Here is a 23,535-nt window from a genome sequence, read left to right as displayed (position 1 = left end):
GGGGAAAAGGTCTGTGCTATCTAGCTGATTCTATTGTCCATTTCCATTGTGTCCATATTGTCCTGCAGGTGGTTTTCCTGTGACCAGGGAGGCTGCACTGCAGCACATAGCCATTTTGGTGGTTTCTACATGGGTATTTTGGGAGGTGGGTGGGGGGTAGTGGTGGCAGAACATTTATTCATTCAACAGTACTATGGCCCACAGCCTGTTTGGGGATGCCTTGGATTCATGTTTCTGTTCTTTAATAGAGTTCTCTTCTAATGGAAGTTAAGGAAATTTGATCTTATAATTAAGAATTAAGCTATGGTAAGCAAAAGAATAACACTTCTTTCATTCTCCCACCAGCATTATCAATATATGGTAGCAAAAAGTTAACATTCTAGTAACAAGAAAGTGTCTTGTTTTATTGTACCAAAATGCCTTTTAGTTCAAGCTGAAGTGGTAAGAGGATGTTTTTTGACTCAGTGAAAACTATTTTTTAAAAAAGAGATGGGGGGGCTGGGGAGATAGCTCAGTCGGTAGAGTGCTTGCCTTGTAAGCACAAGGCCCTGGGTTTGATCCCCAGCACCAAAAAAAAAATAAATAAATAAATAAATAAATAAATAAAAAATAAAAAATAAAAAAGAGATGGAAGCATATCTTATTGGTAGAGTGCATCTGAGTTCAGTCTTCAGTAACACACACACAGACACAGAGAGACACACAGACCCCATTTATATAGAGATTCAAGGTTTTTGCTAATACTGCAAAAACCTCTTTTGTTTTGGGATTAACCTGACCCCAAACTGCCCATTTGTTTAGATATGCTTTTAATTTGGAGGCTACATAAGGTGTTGAAAAGATTCAGAGAAAATTGTCAGAGCTATCCTGGGCACAGGACCTGGTACAGCATAGGGTACACTTTGGTCCTTCATCCAGTGGGTAGAGCACTTAGGGATGCTGGTCAAGGCATGTTGGGACTGCCTTGCTTCTGTGGCTCCCCATGAGTCCTGAGTCTTTTTTTTTTTTTTCTTTTTTTTTTTTTTTGTTGTTGTTGTTGTTGCTGTGCTGGGGATTGAACCCAGGGCCTTGTGCTTGCAAGGCAAGCACTTTACCAACTGAGCTGTATCTCCAGCTCCTGAATTATTTTTAATACATTTTGTCTTCCAAGAATGAATTTGTATCATTTGAATTGGCAGCAGGCTAAGAGCTGTGCAGGAGGTAATGGAGCACATAATCTTTTTTTTTGTTGTTGTTGTTGCTTTTATTTAATTTATTTTTATTGTGCTAAGGATCGAACCCAGTGCCTCACATGTGCTCAAGGTAAGCACTACCACTGAGCTACAGCCCCAGTCCCAGGAGCATATAATCTTGCCTGAAGCTAATGGACCATCATGAGAGAAAAATATCCAGAGGTAGCAAAATCCTCATAGATTGAGACGTTACAATTTTGGCCAATCTGAGAGAGTTGCTTCTATAAGTTCTGCTGTATACATTCTTACCTAGCAGGATACTGAAGAGAGAATCGCCCTTAAAGAAGGATAACTCTTTTTTTTTTTTTTGGGGGGGGGGGTGCTGAGGATTGAACCCAGGGCCTCTTGTTTGCAAGGCAAGCATTCTACCAACTGAGCTAAATCCCCAGCCTGATAACTGACTTTTTAAGGAAGACTGAAAATTCTTGATGTTATATAGAATACATTTAGCTATTTACAAGAAAATTTGATGTTTTGATAAGGGGGACATATGACACCTCAGAATGAATAATTTAGATTTACTTGGAGTGATGCTACAGTTTTAGGAGATTTTTTTGGGTTGGTTAAAATAATTTGAGGGGGTTTAAAAAAACATACATGTTTTCTCATTGCTGAATTTTTAAAAATAATTTTGAAGTTAAATTGATTTTTTTTTAGCTGATAGTGTTTAAATTATTAAAATGCTGTTAACTCTTGCAGGCAATTTTGATAAACATATTGTTTGGTAGGCCAAAAGTGCCTTCAACCTGCCTCCCTTGATCTTGAGGCCTTTTAATCTATCATTCGCATATCTAGTCCGATAATTCAGAGATGGGGTAATGTGTTTGTGCTGGTACTTAGAGATAGAGAGGAGCAGCAGCTGAGAGGCTGCTGTGCCCCTTACAGAAAAGCTTGTTCAGTTTTTGGTAACTGATATTGCTGTTTTATTTTTTCCCTTTGCCTTTGGGGAAAGGATCTTCACGACTGTATCACTTTAATGAAATAGTTCCAGTAATACAACTTGTGGTTTCTTTTATTTAAATTATAACTAGAATGACACGCTGTTTAGGGTGAAAATGAACACCTATTGTTGGAGCCCAGGAGTCAAGTTTATATAGGGCTTTTGTGCCTTGTTTTTCTGGTCCTGCTGCTTTGGTAGGTTCACTGCCTCTTTTGACTTGGGGGACCTTCATAGCCAGATGAGCTGCAGCTCCTTTAAGATTAGACCTGTTGTTCCAGCATACTTAGCAGTAATTCTTTAATCTCAGGCACCTGTTGTTTTCCTGCAACAAGGCCTAGGTGATGTGGTGCTTCAGTGTACTCACAAGGACAGTAATCATAGGATCTACTCTAGATATTTGTGAGAATGGAGAAGCAACTTAAACAGTAAGTGCTTGGTAAACAGGACTTCTCATTTCTGGCACAGTCATATCCCATTATTGTTGAAGGTGAGGAGTTTGGTCACTTCTTCCTCTGACTTTCTGGTGCCTTGTATATGCCTTGAGGACATTCCTTGTTGGGTAGTTATCCTTACTTATTTATGTGTGATCCATCTCCCAGAGTCTCCATCATGGAGTGAAACTCTTGGCATTTAGTGACTGCATGAGTGCTTGCTTGTAGATGGATTTAAAACCTTCAAGAACAGGGCAACCAGGGCAACCATCTGTTTTCTTATTTCTGTCCCATGAATCCTCCCCTGTCCTGTTTTCTCTTCCCATTGCAAAACCAATGTATGTTCAGAGTTTAAAAATGTTTCAAGAAGTTAGAAACGTTCAGAAACTGACAAGGAGGGAATAATGATCTTATCACCTACTATAGGGCAGGTTTTGTGACACCAAAAGTTAATAGAATATGTAGTGTACATATAAATAAATAATTACAAATGCCATCTCTAAATAAAAGAATTTACAATATGAAGACTATTAGATAAGAAATGAATGTTGATATTGAAAATGGTTGTTATTTATAGATTTAGAGTAGAAAGAAAATCACAAAAAATTTACACATTTTAAAAAGTAAACATTTCTACAACTACAGTACTTTTACCCTACACTTTTGGGCATTATTTTGACTCTTAACAGCAGTGTACAACTTTCTGTAGAGAGAATAGAAGGGTTATACAGTCACTCCTCTAAGGTGGTGATCCATCTGCTTTCTATTACTGACAACTCTGAAAAGTTTCTTTCAGGGCTCAAGAGTAGAATGTTTGTCTACATGCATGAGGCCCTAGGTTCCCCACACTTAAAAAAAAGTTTCTTTCAGCTTCATAATTCATATGTTGTTTTAATTTTTATATGTTGTGTTATTTGGGAGACCTATATCAGGTGTTTTTTTTTTTTTTTTTTTTTCACTTCAAGGTATTTGAGACTTCAAGGCATTCAAGTTTGTTTTGTTGTTATTTCTGTGTGTGTGTGTGTGTGTGTTTTGTGGGTACTGGGTATTGAACCCAGATCCTTGCACTTGCTAAGCAAGTGCTCTACCTCTGAGCTATATCCCTAGCCCAGCCCTTTTTATTTTATTTTGAGACAGGGTCTTGCTGAGTTGCCCAGCTTGGCCTCAAACTTGCCAGTCCTCCCACCTCAGCTTCCTGAGTCACTGGGATTATAGGCATGTGCCACTGTGCCTGGCTTCTTATAAATAGGCCATTTATGTAGTTGCTGCAGGACTTAGAGGACAGGTAGACATGGCCCCTGTGAGTAGCTGGTACTTTCTTCTAGAGATTGTCAGTGTGGACACATACATAACACTAAATTGACCATCTTAATCTTTTTTTGGGGGTGCTGGGGATCGAACCCAGGGCCTTGTGCTTATAAGGCAAGCACTCTTATCGACTGAGCTATCTCCCTAGCCCCTTAACCATTTTTTAAAATATATTTTTTAGTTGTAAATAACACAATACCTTTATTTTATTTATTTTATGTGGTGTTGAGAATCGAACCCAGTGCCTCCCACATGCTAGGCAAGTGCCCTACCACTGAGCCACAACCCCAGCACCATCTTAATCAATTTTAAGTGAATAATTCAGTGGTATAGTTGGTACTTTTCATCAGTTTTTGTCTTTATAATCCAGACTATGTAGATTATACAATCTTGTATCTTATTCTTTTTTTAAATTTATTTTTATTGTAAACAAATGGGATACATGTTGTTTCTGTTTGTACATGGAGTAACAGCATACCATTTGCATAATCATACATTTACGTAGTGTAATGATGTTTGATTCATTGTTATTTTTTTCCTACCCCCCCCACCCCTCCCACCTCTCTTTTCTCTCTATACAGTCCCTCCTTCCTCCATTCTTGCCCCCCTCTCACCCCCCATTATGTGTCATTATCTGCTTATCAGTGAGATCATTCATCTTTTGGATTTTTGAGCTTGGCTTATCTCACTTAACCATAATTTTATTATTCTTTATAGCTGAGTAATATTCCATTGTGTATATCTATATATCTCATATATATATATATATCATAGTTTTTTTAATCCATTCATCAATTGAAGGGAATCTAGGTTGGTTCCACAGTCTGGCTATTGCGAATTGAGCAGCTATGAACATTGATGGGCTGTATCTCTAGTATGCTGATTTTAAGTCCTTGGGTATAGACCGAGGAGTAGGATAGCTGGATCAAATGGTAGGTCCATTCCAAGTTTTCTAAGGAATCTCCACACTGCTTTCCAGAGTAGCTGCACTAATTTGCAGCCCCACCAACAATGTATGAGTGTACCCTTTTCCCCACATCCTCTTGTATCTTATTCTTTTGCTTAAATAATATGAGCATTTTCTCAAACTGTTAAAAATCATGTATCCGTTAAAAAATAAATCAGAGTAATAGGAAAAAAACTTTTAAAAACCCACAAAATAAATTAGCATACTTATTTTGTACATAATGCAGTCGAGTAAAAAATAATTACTTTTGTTTCATGCCTCTTCTATTACTGAATGTGAAGGTTAGTACCTTTATGTTAGAGGATGAAAGGTGTTCTAATGAGACTTGATTTTATGGAGCAGTGAACTTGGGTTTTGTGGCATTTTCTGAAGATCATGGTACTTTGTTGCTGTGTACCCAGGTGGGTCAGTCTAATGCTCCCCAAGCAAATATTGATGGCTTTCTTCTTTGCTTCCTGGTTTTATTTTGCCTAAAGTTCTTTTTTAAAAATACATATTTATTTTATCACTAAGGATTGTACCCTATTTATTGCCTTAGAAGTTCAGGTATTGAGAGAATGGTTTTCCTTTGGCATCATCTTGCTGAGACACTTTAAGCCTGGTTTGGCAGATCCATTCTGAAGAGGTGTTCTGTATATTTTCAGGACCAACTCATGATCTTTCTTTGCTTTGCCTGCAAAAGAAAGGAATAATTACTCAGAGACAGTTTGGCAACCCGAACACCTTAGGTCTTTGGGATGTGACCTCAATATCAACACAGAATTTCTGAAGTCTAGTTAATATATTTGCTTTAAATGATGATAGGATTTAAATGTTGTCCTAGTCACATTTTAGAAGTTTATTGTTCAGTAGAGCGCAGTGGACCACATCTGTAATCCCAGCAGCTTGGGAGACTGAGGCAGGAGCATCAGGAGTTCAAAGCCAACCTCAGCAACTTAGCAAGGCCCAAACAAGGCCCTAAGAGACTCAGGGGGACCTGTCTCAAGAAAATTTAAGAGCTGGGCTGTGGCCCAGTGATTTAGCATGTGTGAGGCACTGGGTTTGATCCTCAGCACCACATAAAAAGTAAATTAATAAAGTCATTGTGTCCATTTACAACTAAAAATTTTTTTTTTAAAAAAAGAAAGAAAATATAAAAAAGGGGCTGGTGGATGTGGCTCAGTGATTAAGCAGCTCTGGGTTCAATCCCCGTTACCAAAAAAAGAAAAAGAAAAAGAAATAGTTTATCCTTAAGTGACCAGTCTCTCACTTCATTTTTCCATAAGAACTTTCCAGAACGTTAGTTGTCATCACAGTAAGAGTTTTGGGTTTGTTTATATGATATTTTTTCCACACTAGCAGGTCCCAAAGGAGTATTTAGGTGCATTGCCCCTCATTTATACTCCCAAGTTAATGCAGAGTTGATAAGGTGGGCAGTACTAAATGCAAAATAAACACTAGACAGTACTTGGAATGCTTTATTTTGAAGTGTGCATCATTTATTTTAGTAATTACACTTACTATATGAGTGGTGTGGGTTTAGATGATAACGGCAATGGGTGCCTTTTGTTTTCTCTGATGATCTGTATGCAGCAGGTATTCAAGATGCATTAATGATTTGAGGTGTGTTCTGTGGACCGCCTTCTCTGTGCCGATGCTCTTTTGGATTCTGAGATTCCTCTGTGAACAGGAGAGTCAAAAATAAGTGGAGGTGGGATAGGAGGAGACAGGCAACAAACAAGGCCAATAAGAAACATACTATGTTAGATGATGATAAAAACTAAGGAGAAAATAAAGGAGGTGTACATCAGAAGTGTGTCTGGGAAAATGACAGAGTGACTCAGACCTTATTAAAGAGGTGGTATTTGAGCTGGTTATAGCTATTTGGGAGGCTGCAGCAGGAGGACTCATTGAGCCCCAGGAGTTTGAGGCCAGCATGGTCAATCTGGCAAGACACTATTAAAAAAAAAAAAAAAAGTAACATGTGTCAGTGAAGGTAGGTTATGGTGGAAGAAGTGACATTTGCAAAAGGAGTTGAAAGATTAAGGGAGTCAGCCAAGGGGAAATACATGAGGAAGAGTGTACCAAGCAAAAGGAATAGTTATTTCAAAGGCCCTGAAATAAGTGCATTTTAGGCACATTTGAGAAATAAGAAGAAAACTGGTGTAATTGGAACAGATTGAATGTTGATTTTTATTTTTCTCATGGGTGTGTTAAGGAAAGGCTTATGGAAACTTTTTAGTTCTGTCCCCTCCCCCTATATTAGGGATTGAACCCAGGGACACTTCACCAGTAAGCTACATCTTCAGCCCTTTTTTATTTTGAGACAGGGTCTCAATTGGCCAGACAGGCCTCAAATTTGCAATCCTCTTGCCTGAACCACTTGAGTACCTGGGATTATGGGCTTGAGCCACCATACTAGGCAGTCTGTTATTTTATGTAAGAAAGATGCTTTTGCTTTGGCTTTACAAAATTGAAAAGAGGGCTGGGGAGATAGCTCAGTTGGTAAGAGTGCTTGCCTTGCAAGTACAAGGTCCTGAGTTCAATCCCCAGCACCGCAAAAAAAAAAAAAAAAAAATTGAAAAGAAAATGACCATGCAACTGGTACAAGTCTGTTAGTGTTGAAAACCCAATAAAAATTAGGCTTTTAGCTGGTTGCACTGTCAAATACCTGTAAACCCAACTTGGGAGGGTGAGGCAGAAGATCACCAATTTGAGGCCAGCCACAGAAACTTAGCAAGACCCTCAATAATTTAGGAAGACCTTGCCTTAAAATAAAAAATAATGTAGCTTATTGTTCAAGCATGTAGGTTAGTGTTCAAGCACCCCTGGGTTCAATCCCCAGTACCAGAAATAAAAAAATAAATTAGACTTTCAAAGTGAGTAGTTGAATTTAGGATTTGTTGCCATCCTGAAGCAGTGAATTTAAAGGATTTATGTGGGAAACTTGGCTATCCTTGAAAGACTACCATCAGGGGGTGACTTTACCGCAGGGAGGGAAAAGCCCTACCATGATAGCAACCTAGGCTGACCTTTACTTGAGTGCCCGAAGATGATCAGAGTAAAGCAAATGAGCTAGTTAAAATGGACAGTGTGTTAGTCAGCCTTTTGTCACTGTGACAAATACCTGACTAGAACAAATTATTAGAGGAAAAGTTTTATTGTAGCTCATGGTTTCAGAAGCCTCACGGTCAGTGACTCCATTACACTGCACCCAAGGTTAGGCAGAACATCGTGGCAGAAAGGTGTGATGGAAGAAAGCTGCTCAGCTAATAGCAGCAGGGAAACAGACTGGAAGGAACAGGTAACAGTCCACAAGGTCATGTCCCTAGTGACCTACTTCTTAATCCAGCTAAGTCCCACCTGCTTATAATTTTCATCAACCTTTCAGTAAGTCCACTCACATTATTACCCCATTACAAATGAATTTGACTATTTTTGAATTGTGATGCTACATCAAGTGAATTAATCCACTGATGGAGTCAGAACCCTCATGATCCCATCATTTCTGAAAAGCTCCACCTCTGGATATTGCAGCATTGCCTAACACATGATCACTTGGAGGGCATTCCAAATCCAAACTGTAACAGGAAGGGAAATTTACCCAATAAAGTTTGTGCACACATACACACATACACATATGACATATAAATGGGTGTTTTGTCTTGTTTTGGTACCAGGAATTGAACCCAGAGACTTCCAACCACTGAACTACATTCCCAGCCTTTTTTTTTTTTTCCTTTTATTTTTATTTTATTTACTTATATGTGGTGCTGAGAATTGAACTCGGTGCCATACACATGCTAGGTAAGCGCTCTACCACTGAGCTACAACACCAGCCCCATTCCCAGCCCTTTTTAAATATTTTTTATTTTGAGACAAGGTCCCGCTAAGTTGCTGAGAATGCTTTGAACCTGCAATCCTCCTGCCTCAGCTTCCTAAAATGCTGGGATTAGAGATGTGTGCCACTGCCCAGCTTGAAGTATAATTAATATACAGTAAAATTCAACAATTTCAAGTCTATAATTTGATGAGTTTGGGCAGATTTATACAATCATACTATCACTCTTCCAGTCACGGCATAAAATGTTTTTATCACCCCTAAAAGTTCTCTTGGGCCTATTGGCAGTCAATCCCGTACCTCTCTTTGGCCTTTTTGCAGTGCTTATCTGTTCTCTGCCACTATAGTTTTGCTAATTTTCTAATTTCATATAAATGGAGTTATAAAGTCTTTTGTGATGTAGCTTCTTTTCCTTAACATAATACTTTTATGATCAGTATATACTGTTGCATGTATCAGTAGGTTCTTTTTTGTTGCTGAATAATATGCCATTGTATGGATATGTCAGATTTTTTTTTTTTTTTTTTGGTGGTACTGAGGATTGAACCCAGGGCGCACCCAACCAACCAAGCTATATCCCCAGCTCAATATGCCAGAATTTATCCATTAATCTATTTTGTAGACGTCTGGGTTGTCGTTTCTACCTTTTGACTATTGTAAATAGTGCTGCTACAAACATTTGTGTACGATCTTTGTATAGGCACATTAGGTGAAAACCTAGGAATGGAATTGCTATATAATAGTAAGTATATTTTTAATTTTGGGGGCAGGTACTGGGAATTAAACTCAGGAGCTTTGTGTCCCTGAGCTACATCTTTAGTCTTTAAAAAATTTTTTAATTTTGAAACAGGAGCTAACTGAGTTTTTCAGGCTGGAATTGAACTTGGGATCCTCCTGTGTCACCTTCCTGAATAGTTGGGATTGCAGGCATGTGTCACCATGCCTGTCATGTTTAACTTTTTTTCCCCCTTGCCTTTCCCTTTCCCTTGAGATGAGTTCTTGTTGCGTTGCCTAAGCTAATATTGAATTCCTGCGCTTAAGCAATTTTCCCACCTTTTCCTAGAGCTGGTAGGAGTGCAAAAAGGTATAGCCACTTTGGAAAGTTGTTTAGCAGTTTCTTATAAAACTAAGTATACACATAGGAATGGTAGTACACATCTGTAGTACCTAACTATATTTGAGAGTTTCAGTGACTGACCCTGGTGGTATAATCTTGGGTTGTGTAAGTATGTGCACTGAGCAGTGATTCTAGGGCTCACTGGGGAGAAGGTTTGAGTGATGAAGGTTGTTTTTCTGCCATGACTCAAGCCATTCTTTTTGACTACCTAACCCTGGGACTTGAGGCAAAGTAAGTGGCCCCAGTGGATCCCATTTGTAGCCTCATTAACTAAATTCTGGATGAGTGAGCTAAAGGGCCCAAAGACTTTCATGAGTTATAGCTGTTTTATTTGCATATTTTAAAAAGTTAAGAATATTAAGGCATTGTTTCCAGCAGATCCTCTTTAACAGTTTTTTGTAGATCTTGGGAATCAGTTGTGGGAAAATTGTTACCTAGCCTAGGATCATGCTCAAATGTTCCTTTTCTGTTCATAATTTCCTGAATAACTGTGAGGCAATGTGGAAAGCTAAAACAGATGCTGAATCTGAAGTCAGTATTTTGCAGTCATTCCTAATCTCCCTAGGTATATAGTCCACATGTTTCTTGAACTTTAACCATAAATAATTCAGGATTACTGAGAACCTGTACCTTAGTCTTTGGATATTTAAAAACAATTAAAGAGATCCCACTGCTCAAACTGCATGTAAAAAACACACATACACAAACACATACACACAGAAATAGGTAAAAGAAAGAAAAGAGCAGGTGCTTTGGGGCTCTTGTTTCTTCAGACCTAAGACTCTTAGGGAGAAAGTTGATCCTTTATTCTTTCACAGGGATAGGATCTGTAAGAGACTGGAGATTAGAAGCTCCACTTCTTTGCCCCTTGAAATGTGAGATGTATCTTCACAGTGAGGCCATCTTAGGTTCATATTGAGAGGTTGAATATAATTGAAACAAGAATTGCAGGAATGTGGGGCTGTGGTTGTAGCTCAGTATTAGAGCACTTGCCTAGCACCTTTGAGGCACTGGGTTTGCTCATCAGCATCACATAAAACTAAATAAAGGTATCGTGTGCATCTGCAACTAAAAATATTTTTAAAAAACAATTGCAGGAATGCATCTTTTTTTTTGTTTTTATGTATGTATTTATGGTACCTGGGATTACAGGCATGCACCACCGTGCCTTTTTTTTTTTTTTTTTAAAGCCAGAATATTTGTTGGGTAGCTAATTGTTGAAACTTTCAAGATGAACTGGATTCTGCAACAACTGCCCTCTTGGGTTTAGGAGTTTCTTCATGGAATCCATGCCTGAATCTGTGTTCCACAATATTTAGGTGCCTTATTTGACTGGTCCTGGTTGTATTTCATCTTTTAGCCTCGGCACTGCAGTTATACTTTCTCTTGCAGTTGGCAGGATAGCTACATTTGCCACAAGTCGACTTCTGAAAGTGGTAGGTCTTAAAGCCACAATGGTGGTACAACATGTGTGTCTTATCATGACACTATCCAAATGATGATGTTCTCTCCGTCTTCTGCTGCCAACATGAAAGAGACCAAAAGCTTAATTTTTTTTTTTTTAATTTTGAGACAAGGTTTCTCAAAGTTACACAGGCTAATCTCAAGCTTGCAATCCTCCTGTCTCAGCCTCCCTAATAGCTGGGATTATAGGTGTGTAATTCAGCTGTCCTGTTTATTTAAAACCAAAACCAAAAAGCTACTGTTGAAAGAGTAGGGCATGGTGGCACGTCTGTATTTCTATCTATTGTTGCAGCTGAAGCAGGAAAATCACTATTCAAGCCCAACTGGACAACTTAGTGAGATGTCTCAAGATTAAAAAAAAAAAAAAAAAAAAGACTAGCTCCAGTGGTAGAGCACATGTGCAAGGCCTTAGGTTCAATTCACAGTACCACAAAAACAAAAAATACTAGTTACCACTTAAAATCCAAAGAGTAGCAAGCCTCTCTCCTCTGTCTCACAAACCAGAAAACTGTAAATTTAGAGTGACAGAACCAGAGACTTGGGGATCTCTCTCCAAGCAGTTGAGTGGCAGAGAATCTGGCTCCACTTCACCACAGGCTAATGTCCTTCTAATTCAACCGCAGATTTTGGAGGTTTTTTTCTTTCAGCAAACTTGACTTAGGCATGAATGAGCCCTATTTTCTGTACCCAAGATGATGGGGATTCTTCTGGGAGCAGCAAACTATGAACTGCCAGAGATCAGGGCAGGGTGGAGGGGTAACAAGGTGCCATGACATGTCTAGCAGCTAATGAACACCCTGGGACCAGGGAGGAGGAAGAGGTGGAAATTTTTTTTTTTTTCTCTCTTTTTTTTTTTTTTTTTTGCGGTGCTGGGGATCGAACCAGGGCCTTGCGCGTGCAAGGCAAGTACTGTACCGACTGAGCTATCTCCCCAGCCCAAGGTGGAAATCTTTGCTGGCCCTTTTGGCCTCCATTTGCACCCATGAACCACAGTCCAGAGGGAGGCCATGAGGGACTAGTTTTTGTTTGGTTTTTCAGTTGAGGTGGTAATGGGTAAGATAGATGCCTGGAAAAAGAGAATGTTCTACTTAGTTGAATAAATTTCTGGAATTCAGAGCAGAATTAAAAGGGATTTGCATCATCGTTATCATTGCTCCGATAGCAAAAGCTGTTCTACACTTTTATTAATAAGACTTTGGGAATGGAGGAATTTTGGATTGTGTAGAGGGAAATGAGGGGGGAGAGGGGGTGGGGGAAGGAATGATAGTAGATTGAGACAGACATCTTTACCCCTTGTACATGTATGATTACACAAATGGTGTGAATCTACACTGTGTATAAAAATAGAAATGAAGAGTTATACACCGTTTGTGTACAATTAAATAAAATGCAATCTGTAAAATTTTTTTAAAAAAATTTTAGTTAAAAAAAAAAAAAAAGACTTTGGATTCTGTTTCTAAAGCCTGGCATCTTGTACTTTCACATTTATATCAGGAACATCTTGTACTTTCACATTTAGAAAAATTATGGTGCCTGACTTATGTGTTGGTACTGTCAGGCTGACCATGAATCAGTAGCTTTCCTTTGGTATTACTTACTGGAGAGATCTTTTCAGTAGATTTGTATGAACTGTAATTTAGAGCAGATTTGATGTTGGGGAAATAAAATCAGCCCTGTTTGTTTGTTGGTACTGGGGATTGAACCCAGGGACTCTGCCACTGAGCCATGTCCCAGCCCACCCCCCCCCCTTTTTTTTTTTTTTTTTTTTTTTTTTTTTTTTGCAGTGCTGGGAATCGAACTCAGGGCCTTGTGCTTGAGAGGCAAGCACTCTACCGACAGAGCTATCTCCCCAGCCCCCCCCTTTTTTTGAGATAGGGTCTTACTAAGTTCCTTAGGGCCTCACTAAGTGGCTGAGGCTGACTTTGAGCAATCCTCCTGCCTCAGCTTCCAGAGCTGAGGGATTCACAGGCTTGCACTCCTGCTCCAGTCCTTTAAAAAAAATTTTTTTTTTTTGACACTGTTTCTCGCTAAGTTGCTAAGTAAAAGGGCTTGTGTAACTAGGCACCTCAGAGCTCCATCTTCTGGAGTGAGTCTGAAATGACTAGCATGTATTCATTCATCCTTAAAGTCACATTGCCTGTGTGATTTGGGGACTCTTCTCAGTACCTGTCCCCTGAGAGGGCTTCTGTGGTAATGAGAAAGTAGCATCAGGTGAGAAATCAGGGTTTTGGGGGTCTCTGTTCTTTGCATATAATAAAGCTTCCTAATCCTCAAGTCCAGCTGGGGTGCATAGTCAGGTTTTCTGAAAAGAAAAGATTAGCACCAACTTAAACTCTTTAAAAAGACTATTATAGAAGATATAAATTTGTGGTGAAAGCACTTTTTTTTCACTTTTTTGGTACCTTATAGTTGTACAAATGGTGGAATTTGTTACATAGTCATATATGCACACAACATAACAATATAATTTGGCCACTGTCACTCTGAAAGCACTTTTATGGGACAAACTAAATGTCCCATGTACACAGCAGAAATACTATATTAAGGCAGAAGTACTAGAGACCACAGACCCTAGAAGCAGTTGTATGGGGGCATCCACCAGTCTAGGGTTTTAAGTTTCATTTGGGAACTGTGGCTGTGGGTGTGTTTCCTAACCTCCCAAAATTGGCTTCGTTGCTTGCAACAGTGAGAGTAGTGTCTACCTCATAAAAAGTAACCTGAGGACCAAGTAAGAAGTTCCTGTAATGAACCCAGCATACAGTAGGTGCTTTTACCTGTGTTAGAGGACATTTTACCTGTGTTTGAGGACACATCAGCATACCATCCCTCACTCCCGCCATCTCAAATGGTGCAGGAGTTCCTAGTAAGATCCTTGTACATGTACATATGGTAATTTAAGCCCTGTAAGGAATGCTAGTAGAGTCTACATTGTCTATAAATTATAGCCAGAAAACAGACCTAGCTTGACATGCTAGGTTAATAGGGTATGTAAAAAGATATGCTTTGCTGAGGTCTAATTGTGGCTCTGGATGCACAATCAGAACTAAGGTCCTGGACTTATGGTAGATAAGAGTCCTGACTGCCCCAGGAGCACAACTTTGGCTTAAAGGTATGCTCCAGCTTTTGGTGATCAGGATAGAACTGATAAAAATAGTCGGTTGACCTAGAACACTGTGTATCTTTTTAAATGAAGTTAACCAGCTTTGATCAGTTGTTTTTAGATACAGACGTTAATCATTAAAGCTGGTCCCAAGCTCCACTGCTAATAAGTTTAGTGGGGCTTGTCTTTGGCCTTGGACTGGGGCAGTATGTGTGGACATCTTGGGCAGATAAGTCCTAGATGACTTAAGTTGGTTTTCCCTGTAAAAATTTCATTAATGGATAGATTTGAGCACCATTCACCTTAAGTTTGTGTATCTTGTTTGACAATGGTAAGATTTAATCTAAAGATAATGTTTGAAATTGTGAGCTTTACCCTGTCGTGGCTTTGTGTTTTGTCTGTTATGGTGGCTTTTCTAATGCTGTGGTGGAGGACCCTGGCTAGTTAGGGGCCAATGGAGCCCAGTTTCTGCCCTTCCATGTCCTCCCCTCTCCCCTCTCAGCTCAGGGTGTTTATCTTTCTGAGGGAAGAGGTGGGGCTGGGGTGGGCAGTGTGGGCGAAACCTAAGTGAGCTTGTACTGTTTGCCTTTCTGCTGGAGAAGGGCGAGTGGCCCTAAGGCGGTTCCCAGGTTGCTTCCAACCCACGAATCAATGTGTTTGTTTCCAGCAGAGCATACTGGCCTGCACAAACCTAGGAGTGAAGACCAAACAGAAGGACCATCAGACAAACAAGAGACTGAGGACGTGCTGGCCACTGGACCCCGCTGCCTCCCCCTTTTCCCTGCCGCCTGGGTCCGGAGGATGAGCCCAGCCTTCAGGGCAATGGATGTGGAGCCCCGCACCAAGGGCATCCTGCTGGAGCCCTTTGTCCACCAGGTTGGGGGGCACTCTTGTGTTCTACGCTTCAATGAGACGACCCTGTGCAAGCCCCTGGTCCCGAGGGAGCATCAGTTCTACGAGACCCTCCCAGCTGAGATGCGCAAATTCACTCCCCAGTACAAAGGTGAGCCCCCAGCTGCTGGAGTGGTCTCCAGGCTGGTGAGGAGATGTGAGGGATAATGGCCATGGAAGGCCCCGGCAGCCATCCTGGGAACCCTCACCCCCTCTCACTCACTCTGTTTTCCCTCCTCCTGGTCCTCAGCCCAGCACCTCACACCCTCAGTTTTCAAGCCCTGGTAAGATTGCTCAATTCTTTTTTATGGATTTGTTTTGAGTTTATTTTTGGTGGGAGTTTAGTTGTGTTTTACATTCAGGTATCTCTTGAGCACAGTAACCCATAGTCCCCACGGTGGGGACAGTGGGGGAAGACTTTGGGAGGATTTTACCCAGAATTCTTGCCGCCTGCTTTTTGTCCTCCAGGAAACCAGAAGCCCTGGTGATTAGGTAGGCTGGGAGCAGGGTTGAGTCAGATGGAATGCAGGAGCGGGAGGACTGTGCTGATTAGCTGAAGCCCTTTGCTATCAGGGAAATCCCCCAGATTGCTACATGAAGGCAAACAGTTGATTCACATATTGTAGCTTTTGCTTTTATAATACATTTTTTTGGGGGGGGACATAAGCAGCCACCAGCATGGAATGGTCTGGATGGGGCTTTTGTAAATCAAAGGAGAACACAGTTAAAGAAATTAATTTTAAGTGGGTATTAAAAGACTGGAACAACTTAGGTTCTTCTGGGACTGTTGAAACATTGTTTTTTAAAAACAGAATGTTCTGGGCACCTCTCTGTACTCTGAAATGCATGTGTGTTAGGGCGGGGGTGGGGGAATTGTGGGCCCTCACTTGGTCCTTCTCTTGTTTTTTCCAGGACAAAGCCAGAGTTCCCTTGTTAGCTGGCCACCCCTGCCCCCTTTTTTCCTCTGGTCCTTTTCCCTATGACCACAGGGAAGTGTGGTCCCCTGAAATCCCCACCCTGGCTCCTCTGCACCCAGAGCTGGGGGCCACCTCAGAAGTGTCATCTCTCTGAGCACGCATTCCCCTGCAGCAAGCAAGCAAGCGGGCGGGCAGCAAGGACTGAGCAGATTGAGTGATCCTGGGGCAGAGAGGCCTGGGAGGAAAGGTGTTCAGCCAGTCGGTTGTAAGGCACTCATCGGCACCTGCTGAAATGCTCCTACTGACAGCCCCCTCCTCAAAGACTGTCTAATTACACATGGCAGGTTCTAGAGACTCAAGGGTGGAGAACTGCTTTCAAGGCCACGATGTGTCTGTCCTCCTGGTCCAACCCTATCTACCTTGTATTTTTTTTTTTTTTTTTTTTTTTTTTTGTGACAAACTGAAGACTAATAAAAGCATAATTGAGAAGGACAAAAGGCAAAAGGCTTGGGCACCTACCTAAGTTGGGGGTGCTACAGTAAGCCTTTGCTAGGGTGTCTGTTGTGCTGTGTGGTTTGTTTTGTTTGCCCCTTTATTTTGCTTTGTTTACCCAGTCTTCCTTACTTTTAGATGCTTCTTACCCTGTGACAAACTTGTGTTTCCCTGCGTTCAGGTTCTGTCTTAAAGCAAGCTTCCAGGCTGTTGGAGTTTCTGTTCAGGGCATTAAATATTCCCACAAGATATAAAGAGCAATGTTTTTGCATCTCTCTTAGTATTAGAAGAGTACGTAAAGATTAATAAACATTTTCAATGATGGAAAAATGTGTCTTGTAATTCTTTGGCTCTTGCCTTGTTGAGTGCATTAGAGAGGAAGACTCTCGGCCATGTTTGCTCCCTAATCGCTTGTCTTGTATGGTGTCATTTTTTTCTAGCTGTTTTGATATTTGTTAGGTTTGCAGATGAGTTTGGGGCCTGTGGCAACATAGAGACTAAGGAACAGGGTAAGAAAAACAACAAATGTTACAATCATGTTATTTAGAATGCATCTTTCTGTGGAATTAAAGCTCCTTCTGCTCCTCACCCCACTTCCAGGTGTGGTGTCTGTGCGCTTTGAAGAAGATGAAGACAGGAACTTGTGTTTAATAGCGTATCCATTAAAAGGGGACCATGGAACTGTGGACTTTGTAGACAATTCAGACTGTGAACCAAAAAGTAAGCTTCTAAGGTGGACAAACAAAAAACATCACATGCTAGAAATGGAAAAGGTCCCCAAGGACTGGGTGCGACAGCACCGGAAAGAGGAGAAGATGAAGAGGTGGGTATACTCAGTGGGGAATCCTTGGGCTCTGTGGGGAGATAAGTGTTGGGATTCTTGGTTATAGCTGGATTGCCTAGAGGTAAAAATTCATGGTGGATGTACAGGTGCTTTGTCTTTCAATGGTTAGTTCCCACATGGCATCCCCAACATCTCTTTAATTGACTGTGGGTTAGGTCATGCCATTTTTGGTAAACAGCCAAAGCAGCAGCTGAAGAAGAGATTTAGTCTACATTCCTTCTACTGCTACTGTGTGCCAGGCTATATCCTGGGTCCTGTGGATATGACAGGAACTGCCCCTTTACCTCAGGTTGCTTACTAATAGTGGGGGGCAGAATAGTTGGACATTTGTGAAACTCAAGGATCCATTTGGGTAGGGCTTCCAAGTACCATACCTTAGTAAAGCTTGTTAAAATATAAAGTATGTCTAATGTGGTCAAGTAGAGGAATGTATTTGTATGAGATTTCACCCAAGATTTTCCCAGTCTCCAGATGGGAAGTCAGATGAACCTGTGTACCAGAGGCAGGATTCGGGGTATTGCCTGGAATAGGGGAGTAGAAGCTACCTTAGGGGTTGAGTGGCAGAAGCTGATCTTGCTTCTTAGGTTTCCCTTGTTATAGAAAATTGTGGTGGCATGGCCCCTTAATCTACTTTCATGATATAATATACCTCATGATAATAAGACACAATGATAAGATGCACTTGCTTGAAGTGTTTAATGAGTCTGTAACAATCATCATATCAAAATATCCAGTTTTTCATCGCTCCAGAAAACTCCTTCATGCATCTTTGACACTGAATTTTATTAAGATATTATGATTTATTGGAACCTTATCTCTTCATAGCCATAAGTTAGAAGAAGAATTTGAGTGGCTAAAGAAATCTGAAGTCTTATACTACAGTGTAGAAAAAAAGGGGAATATAAGTTCCCAGCTTAAACACTATAACCCTTGGAGCATGAAATGTCACCAGCAACAGTTACAGAGAATGAAGGAGAATGCAAAGCATCGGAACCAGTACAGTATCCTTTGTTTATGGGACATCCCTACCTTGTTGGGGAGGGGAAGTAAAGAATGCATAAAGAGAGAGGTTGGGTTTATTTAGTCATAATTGAATTTACTGGAGTTGTGCCAGGATACTTTTGTGATGCTCATGGATAGGTATTACTTCCCTAAGGGCTAGGGACAGGCCTCTGAGTGCAGGTGGTAGGGAATGGGGAGTAAAAGGTTTCTGGGAGTGAAGGATGTCTCAGAAAGGTGCCTGCCACCTTGCATCAGGTGGGCTTTAAACCTAGATAGCCTAGGGAAGATGGCACAGAGCTGGTCCCTGTTTTCAGATTCCTGCAGAAGGTTCCCAAATCGTTTTCAACTAAAAAGAGATTAAGAAGTGGGAACTAACCTTTCAGTTCTGGCTCACCAGTCTGGCATATGAGCTATGCTAGTGTCCTTCATTTTTCCCCCCCTTCTTAACTTTAAGCTATTTTCAATTTTTTTTTAACCTTATAATCTTATGGGTTGAAATTTCTTAGAATTGATGTTGTATTTATTTTTAACTTTTAGTAAGGAAAACATCTTAGAATAATGCATTGACAGAACATATGTCATCCAGTTTTGGCATTTAACCCACTTATGTCAGTCTCGTGTCATGGCTTTCTCTATATACTCAGTATTTCCCATACTTGGACTTTTTGCTGTGTTGGGGGTTGAATGGAACCAGGGCCTTGTGCATGCTAAGCAAGTGCTCTTATCACTGAGATTACAATTTTTAAACAACAGTTTTTTCCCACCTGGACTCTCTAATTTTTTTGATTGTCAATGGACCTTTATTTTATTTATTTATATGTGGTGCTAAGAATCGAACCCAGTGCCTCACACATGCTAGGCAAGTGCTCTACCACTGAGCCACAACCCCAGCCCTCCAACTGGACTCTTTTTGAAGTAAATTGTAGCTACATAATTTCATCTGTGTGTACCTTAGCATGAATCTTTAAAAGATGAGACTATTTTAACACTCAAACACCATTCTCATTTCTTAAAAATTGGTATTCCTAACTATAAACTACCTAATTCATGTTCACATTTTCCTGATTGTCTCAGTGTGTTTTTATTATTGTTGGTTTGTTAGTATGAGGATCCACGTACATTGCATTGGATTGAAATGATTAAATCTTTAAATCCACTCTTTTCTTGGAAATTAATTAAATAATTCCTTCCTTTCTGTGCTGGAGATTGAACCCAGGAGCACTCTTCCACTGTGCTGTATCTCTAGACTTCTTGTAGATGGACACGATACCTTTTATTTATTTTTATGTGGTGCTAAGGATTGAACCCAGTGCCTCACACATCCTAGACAAGCATTCTCCCACTGAGCTACAACCCCAGCCCCACTAGACTTTTAAAATTTGAGGTCGGGTCTCACTAATTGCACAGGTTGGCCTCTTAACTTTAACTCTGGAGTAGCTGGAATTATAGGTATGTTCCATAATGCACTGCTGCCTTCTTTTTTTTTTTTTTAATGTCAAAGAAACTGGGTCCTACAGATTTTCTATGATCTGGATTTTACTGATTGCAGTCCATAGGTGTCTTTTACATGTTTACTGTGTCTCCTCTGTTTCCACTATTTATTTATTTATTTATTTATTTTATTTTATTTTTTATTTATTTTAGTTATACTTGACAGAATGTATCTTGTCATGTCATACATGGAGTATAACTTCCCATTTTTGTGGTTGCACATGACATGGAGATACCCTGGTTGTCTATTTATATATGAACATAGGAAAGTCATGTCTGATTCATTCTACTGTCTTCAGTAAGTTGATAATTTGATCTAAAGGCTTGATCAGATTCAGGTTCAGTTCTTGGGAGTGGGAGCAATAATCCTTGAGAAATGATATTGTACATGTCCATTGGGAAACCGTCTAGTTGTCTTTCTTTTTTGGATCATCATTGCCTTAGATCTATTCATTAGGCAGTTTTCTAATTTTGTCAGTCACCAGTTGGAAACCTTCTATAAAACACAACTTTTCCTCATCCACTATGTGCTTGAGGTACAGTTTACATAGGAGAAGAGACAGGTTAAATGTTTACTATACTTTATTTACTTGGTATTTTTAATACTGGATGGGTTCCCCAATATCCTCCAGAGGAGGCCAGTGAGATTTTTTAGAATTTAGATTGTCAATGCATGGATGTAAATATATTTGATGTGTTTTAGTCCATTGCATTTGTTACCTTTACCAAGTTTATTTAGGTGCTGTAGGCCATATAGTTTGTTACAACTCTGCCGCTATAGCATGAGAGCAGCCATAAAGAGTATTTAAATGAAGGGAGTGTGTTGTGTTCCAGTAAAATTTTATGGTCACTCTCAATTGAATATCACTTAATTTTCATGGATCATAAACTTACATGTATTTTTTGTTCTCTTAAAGATGGAAAAACCATTACTAGCTCATAGATTGTACAACAGTGTGCAGTGAACTATAGTTTATCATCTCTTACTCTAAGGACCACTGGTTTCTGCTAATGGGAAATAGACAATATCAGGGGTGTTTATTATTTCTGGTCATTGTTTCTATACATTTTCAATGCACACAACTGGGAAGAGGTTTTTTAAAGAGAAATATTTTCATGAATTTGTATTGGTATTTACAGTTCATATCTAAGGCTGCAGGATTTACTGAGCTTATTTGCTATTCTGTATAATTGAGGACAGTATGATATTGTGTACTCTAGTCCCACACCTAGATGAATTCAGGAAATTGTGTATCCTAGGCTGTCATATATCAGGCCTGTATTGAGTGTAGACACTAGCTGCTCTCATGCCAGTTCCCTGACAAGAAGCAAAGCTCTTTAGTTAGCTGTGGGCTCTGTATGAGAGACAGCACAACTAATGGAGTCCCCTGTGGGCTTAGGCCTCTCTGGGTCACTGCATTCAGACACATTTCTTGGGAGTGCCAAGGTATCGTGTAGTAGCACTTTCTCTTGAGGGTATAGTTCTTAACCACTTAGAATTTATCTTACTGGAGAACCTGACTTGCCGCTACGAGGTGCCTTGTGTACTGGACCTTAAGATGGGCACACGCCAGCATGGTGATGATGCTTCAGAGGAGAAAGCAGCTAACCAGATCCGAAAATGTCAGCAGAGCACATCTGCAGTCATTGGTGTGCGTGTGTGTGGCATGCAGGTGAGTAGCGTGCTGGTGCAAGATGAGAGCTAGCTAGGGAATCCAATGGCTGCCGCTTTCCCACTGTAGCGTAGTCTTATTTGCTTTAAAGATTTCAGAGTAACGCTACATGAATGTGTTGCTTTCTGGTTAAAAAAAGAAAAGAAATCTCATATGGTATGCTGGTTGAGTCTTCTGAGACTGTTCTGGTTGGCCAAGTCCAGAGCCTATAGACAGGAGTAGGGAAGAAGACAAGAGGGTTAACCTGTCTCCACTGACCCAAAAGCACAATGACTTAACCCTGGTCAGACGGCTGCATTACAGGTTGGTGCTGATCAGAGAAGACAGCAGCTCATGTGTGACTTGGTGTACTTACTAACAAAGGATCAGGTCCAGAGCCTGGCTCAGTGGTACACACTGTGTTCCCAGCTGTTCAGGAGACTGAAGCAGGAGAATTCCAAGTTGGAGGCCAGCCTGCTCAGCTTGGTGAGACCCATGTCTCAAAATTTTAAAAAGAGCTGGGAATGTAATTCATGGTATAGTGCTTGCCTGGTATGCATGGGATCCTGGGTTCAATCCCCAGTACTACAAAACAGAAAATAGGATCAGATCCCAGCTATCACATCACCATCACCTTTCCCCACCCCAGTGTCCAGGCTTTGCCACTGACTTGTTGGTCTTCCCACAGGTGTACCAGGCAGGCACTGGGCAGCTTATGTTCATGAACAAGTACCATGGGCGGAAGCTGTCAGTACAGGGCTTCAAGGAGGCGCTTTTCCAATTCTTCCACAATGGGCGATACCTGCGCCGAGAGCTCCTGGGCCCTGTGCTCAAGAAGCTGGCTGAGCTCAAGGCAGTGTTGGAACGACAGGAATCCTACCGCTTCTACTCAAGCTCCCTACTGGTTATCTATGATGGCAAAGAGTGGCCTGAAGTGGCCCTGGACTCTGATGCGGAGGACTTGGAGGACCTATCAGAGGAGTCAGCTGACGAGTCTGCTGGTGCCTATGCCTACAAGCCCATTGGTGCCAGCTCAGTGGATGTGCGCATGATTGACTTTGCTCACACCACTTGCAGGCTGTACGGCGAGGACAGTGTGGTGCATGAGGGCCAGGATGCTGGCTATATCTTTGGGCTCCAGAGCCTGATAGACATTGTCACAGAGATAAGTGAGGAGAGTGGAGAGTGAGCTGCTGGTTTTTCCAGTACTTGAGAGAGACTCTGTGTCCCAGGCATAGCTGTGCTGTGTCAGGGAGGAGGCCAGTATGGCCAGGTAGTGGCCCCTGTAGCCTGGAGCTGATGCGCAGTGGCCTCTGTGAGCCCCAACCCGAGCCAGCCCCAGCTGCCCTCGGAGTCTTTATTTATTTTAACTATTTCTTCAACATTCCACATTTGATGATGCAGATACCTCTTTGTTCCCCAAGTGTAAATGTTCTAATACAGATCTTTTTGTTTATTGTATCCATGTTATTGTCATTCTTTCCAAGGGCATGCAGCACCCCTCCTAATCCTCAGAAGCTTATCATGTGCTGTAACCTCTTCCCTGGCCCTGCAAGTATTCTGGCTACTTCTACACCCCATGGATTCTAAAGTCACCATTGTATTGCCTTGGTCTTCAGTGCCCAACCTAGCACCCTGAGGTCACCCAAAAAGAAACCTACCTTAGCCAAGTCTCTCTGCTCTGTCCTGGCTCTTTCTCATCATCCCTACACGGAAACTACTACTTCTGTGGCCCTATGTAGCAGCTTAAAAAGCTGAAGTTAGGCAACAGAGGCTCCAAACTTTAGGACTAGCTTTTGATTCCTCCTGTGCCACTGGCATCAGCTAATCAGCTCAACATTGTGATGTCAGATATATTGGAGCCAAT

The 23,535-nt window shown here is 41.0% G+C and overlaps 1 protein-coding gene across 6 annotated transcripts in view; it reads left to right on the top strand.

The window, feature by feature from the left end:
- IP6K2 (inositol hexakisphosphate kinase 2) overlaps positions 1-23,129 on the top strand; it is a 30,580-nt gene extending 7,451 nt beyond the window's left edge. Inside the window, exons 1-7 of one of the 6 annotated variants that reach the window (XM_079155575.1) lie at positions 14,078-14,710; positions 15,050-15,382; positions 17,120-17,188; positions 17,280-17,502; positions 18,349-18,524; positions 21,514-21,689; positions 22,357-23,129. In XM_079155575.1, coding sequence (XP_079011701.1) covers positions 15,181-15,382; positions 17,120-17,188; positions 17,280-17,502; positions 18,349-18,524; positions 21,514-21,689; positions 22,357-22,857 — 1,347 coding nt within the window. In that variant the 5' untranslated portion in view covers positions 14,078-14,710; positions 15,050-15,180 and the 3' untranslated portion in view covers positions 22,858-23,129. Of the gene's footprint in view, positions 1-14,077; positions 14,711-15,046; positions 15,383-16,182; positions 16,641-17,119; positions 17,189-17,279; positions 17,503-18,348; positions 18,525-21,513; positions 21,690-22,356 lie in introns of those variants that run through there. The other 5 variants (XM_079155574.1, XM_079155573.1, XM_079155572.1 and 2 more) reach the window with 5 other exon arrangements.
- The last annotated feature ends 406 nt before the right edge of the window (positions 23,130-23,535 follow it).

Source organism: Sciurus vulgaris (assembly GCF_902686455.1).
Source record: "Sciurus vulgaris genome assembly, chromosome: 10".
Lineage (NCBI taxonomy): Eukaryota > Metazoa > Chordata > Mammalia > Rodentia > Sciuridae > Sciurus > Sciurus vulgaris.
This window is presented reverse-complemented; position numbering and strand designations above follow the sequence as displayed.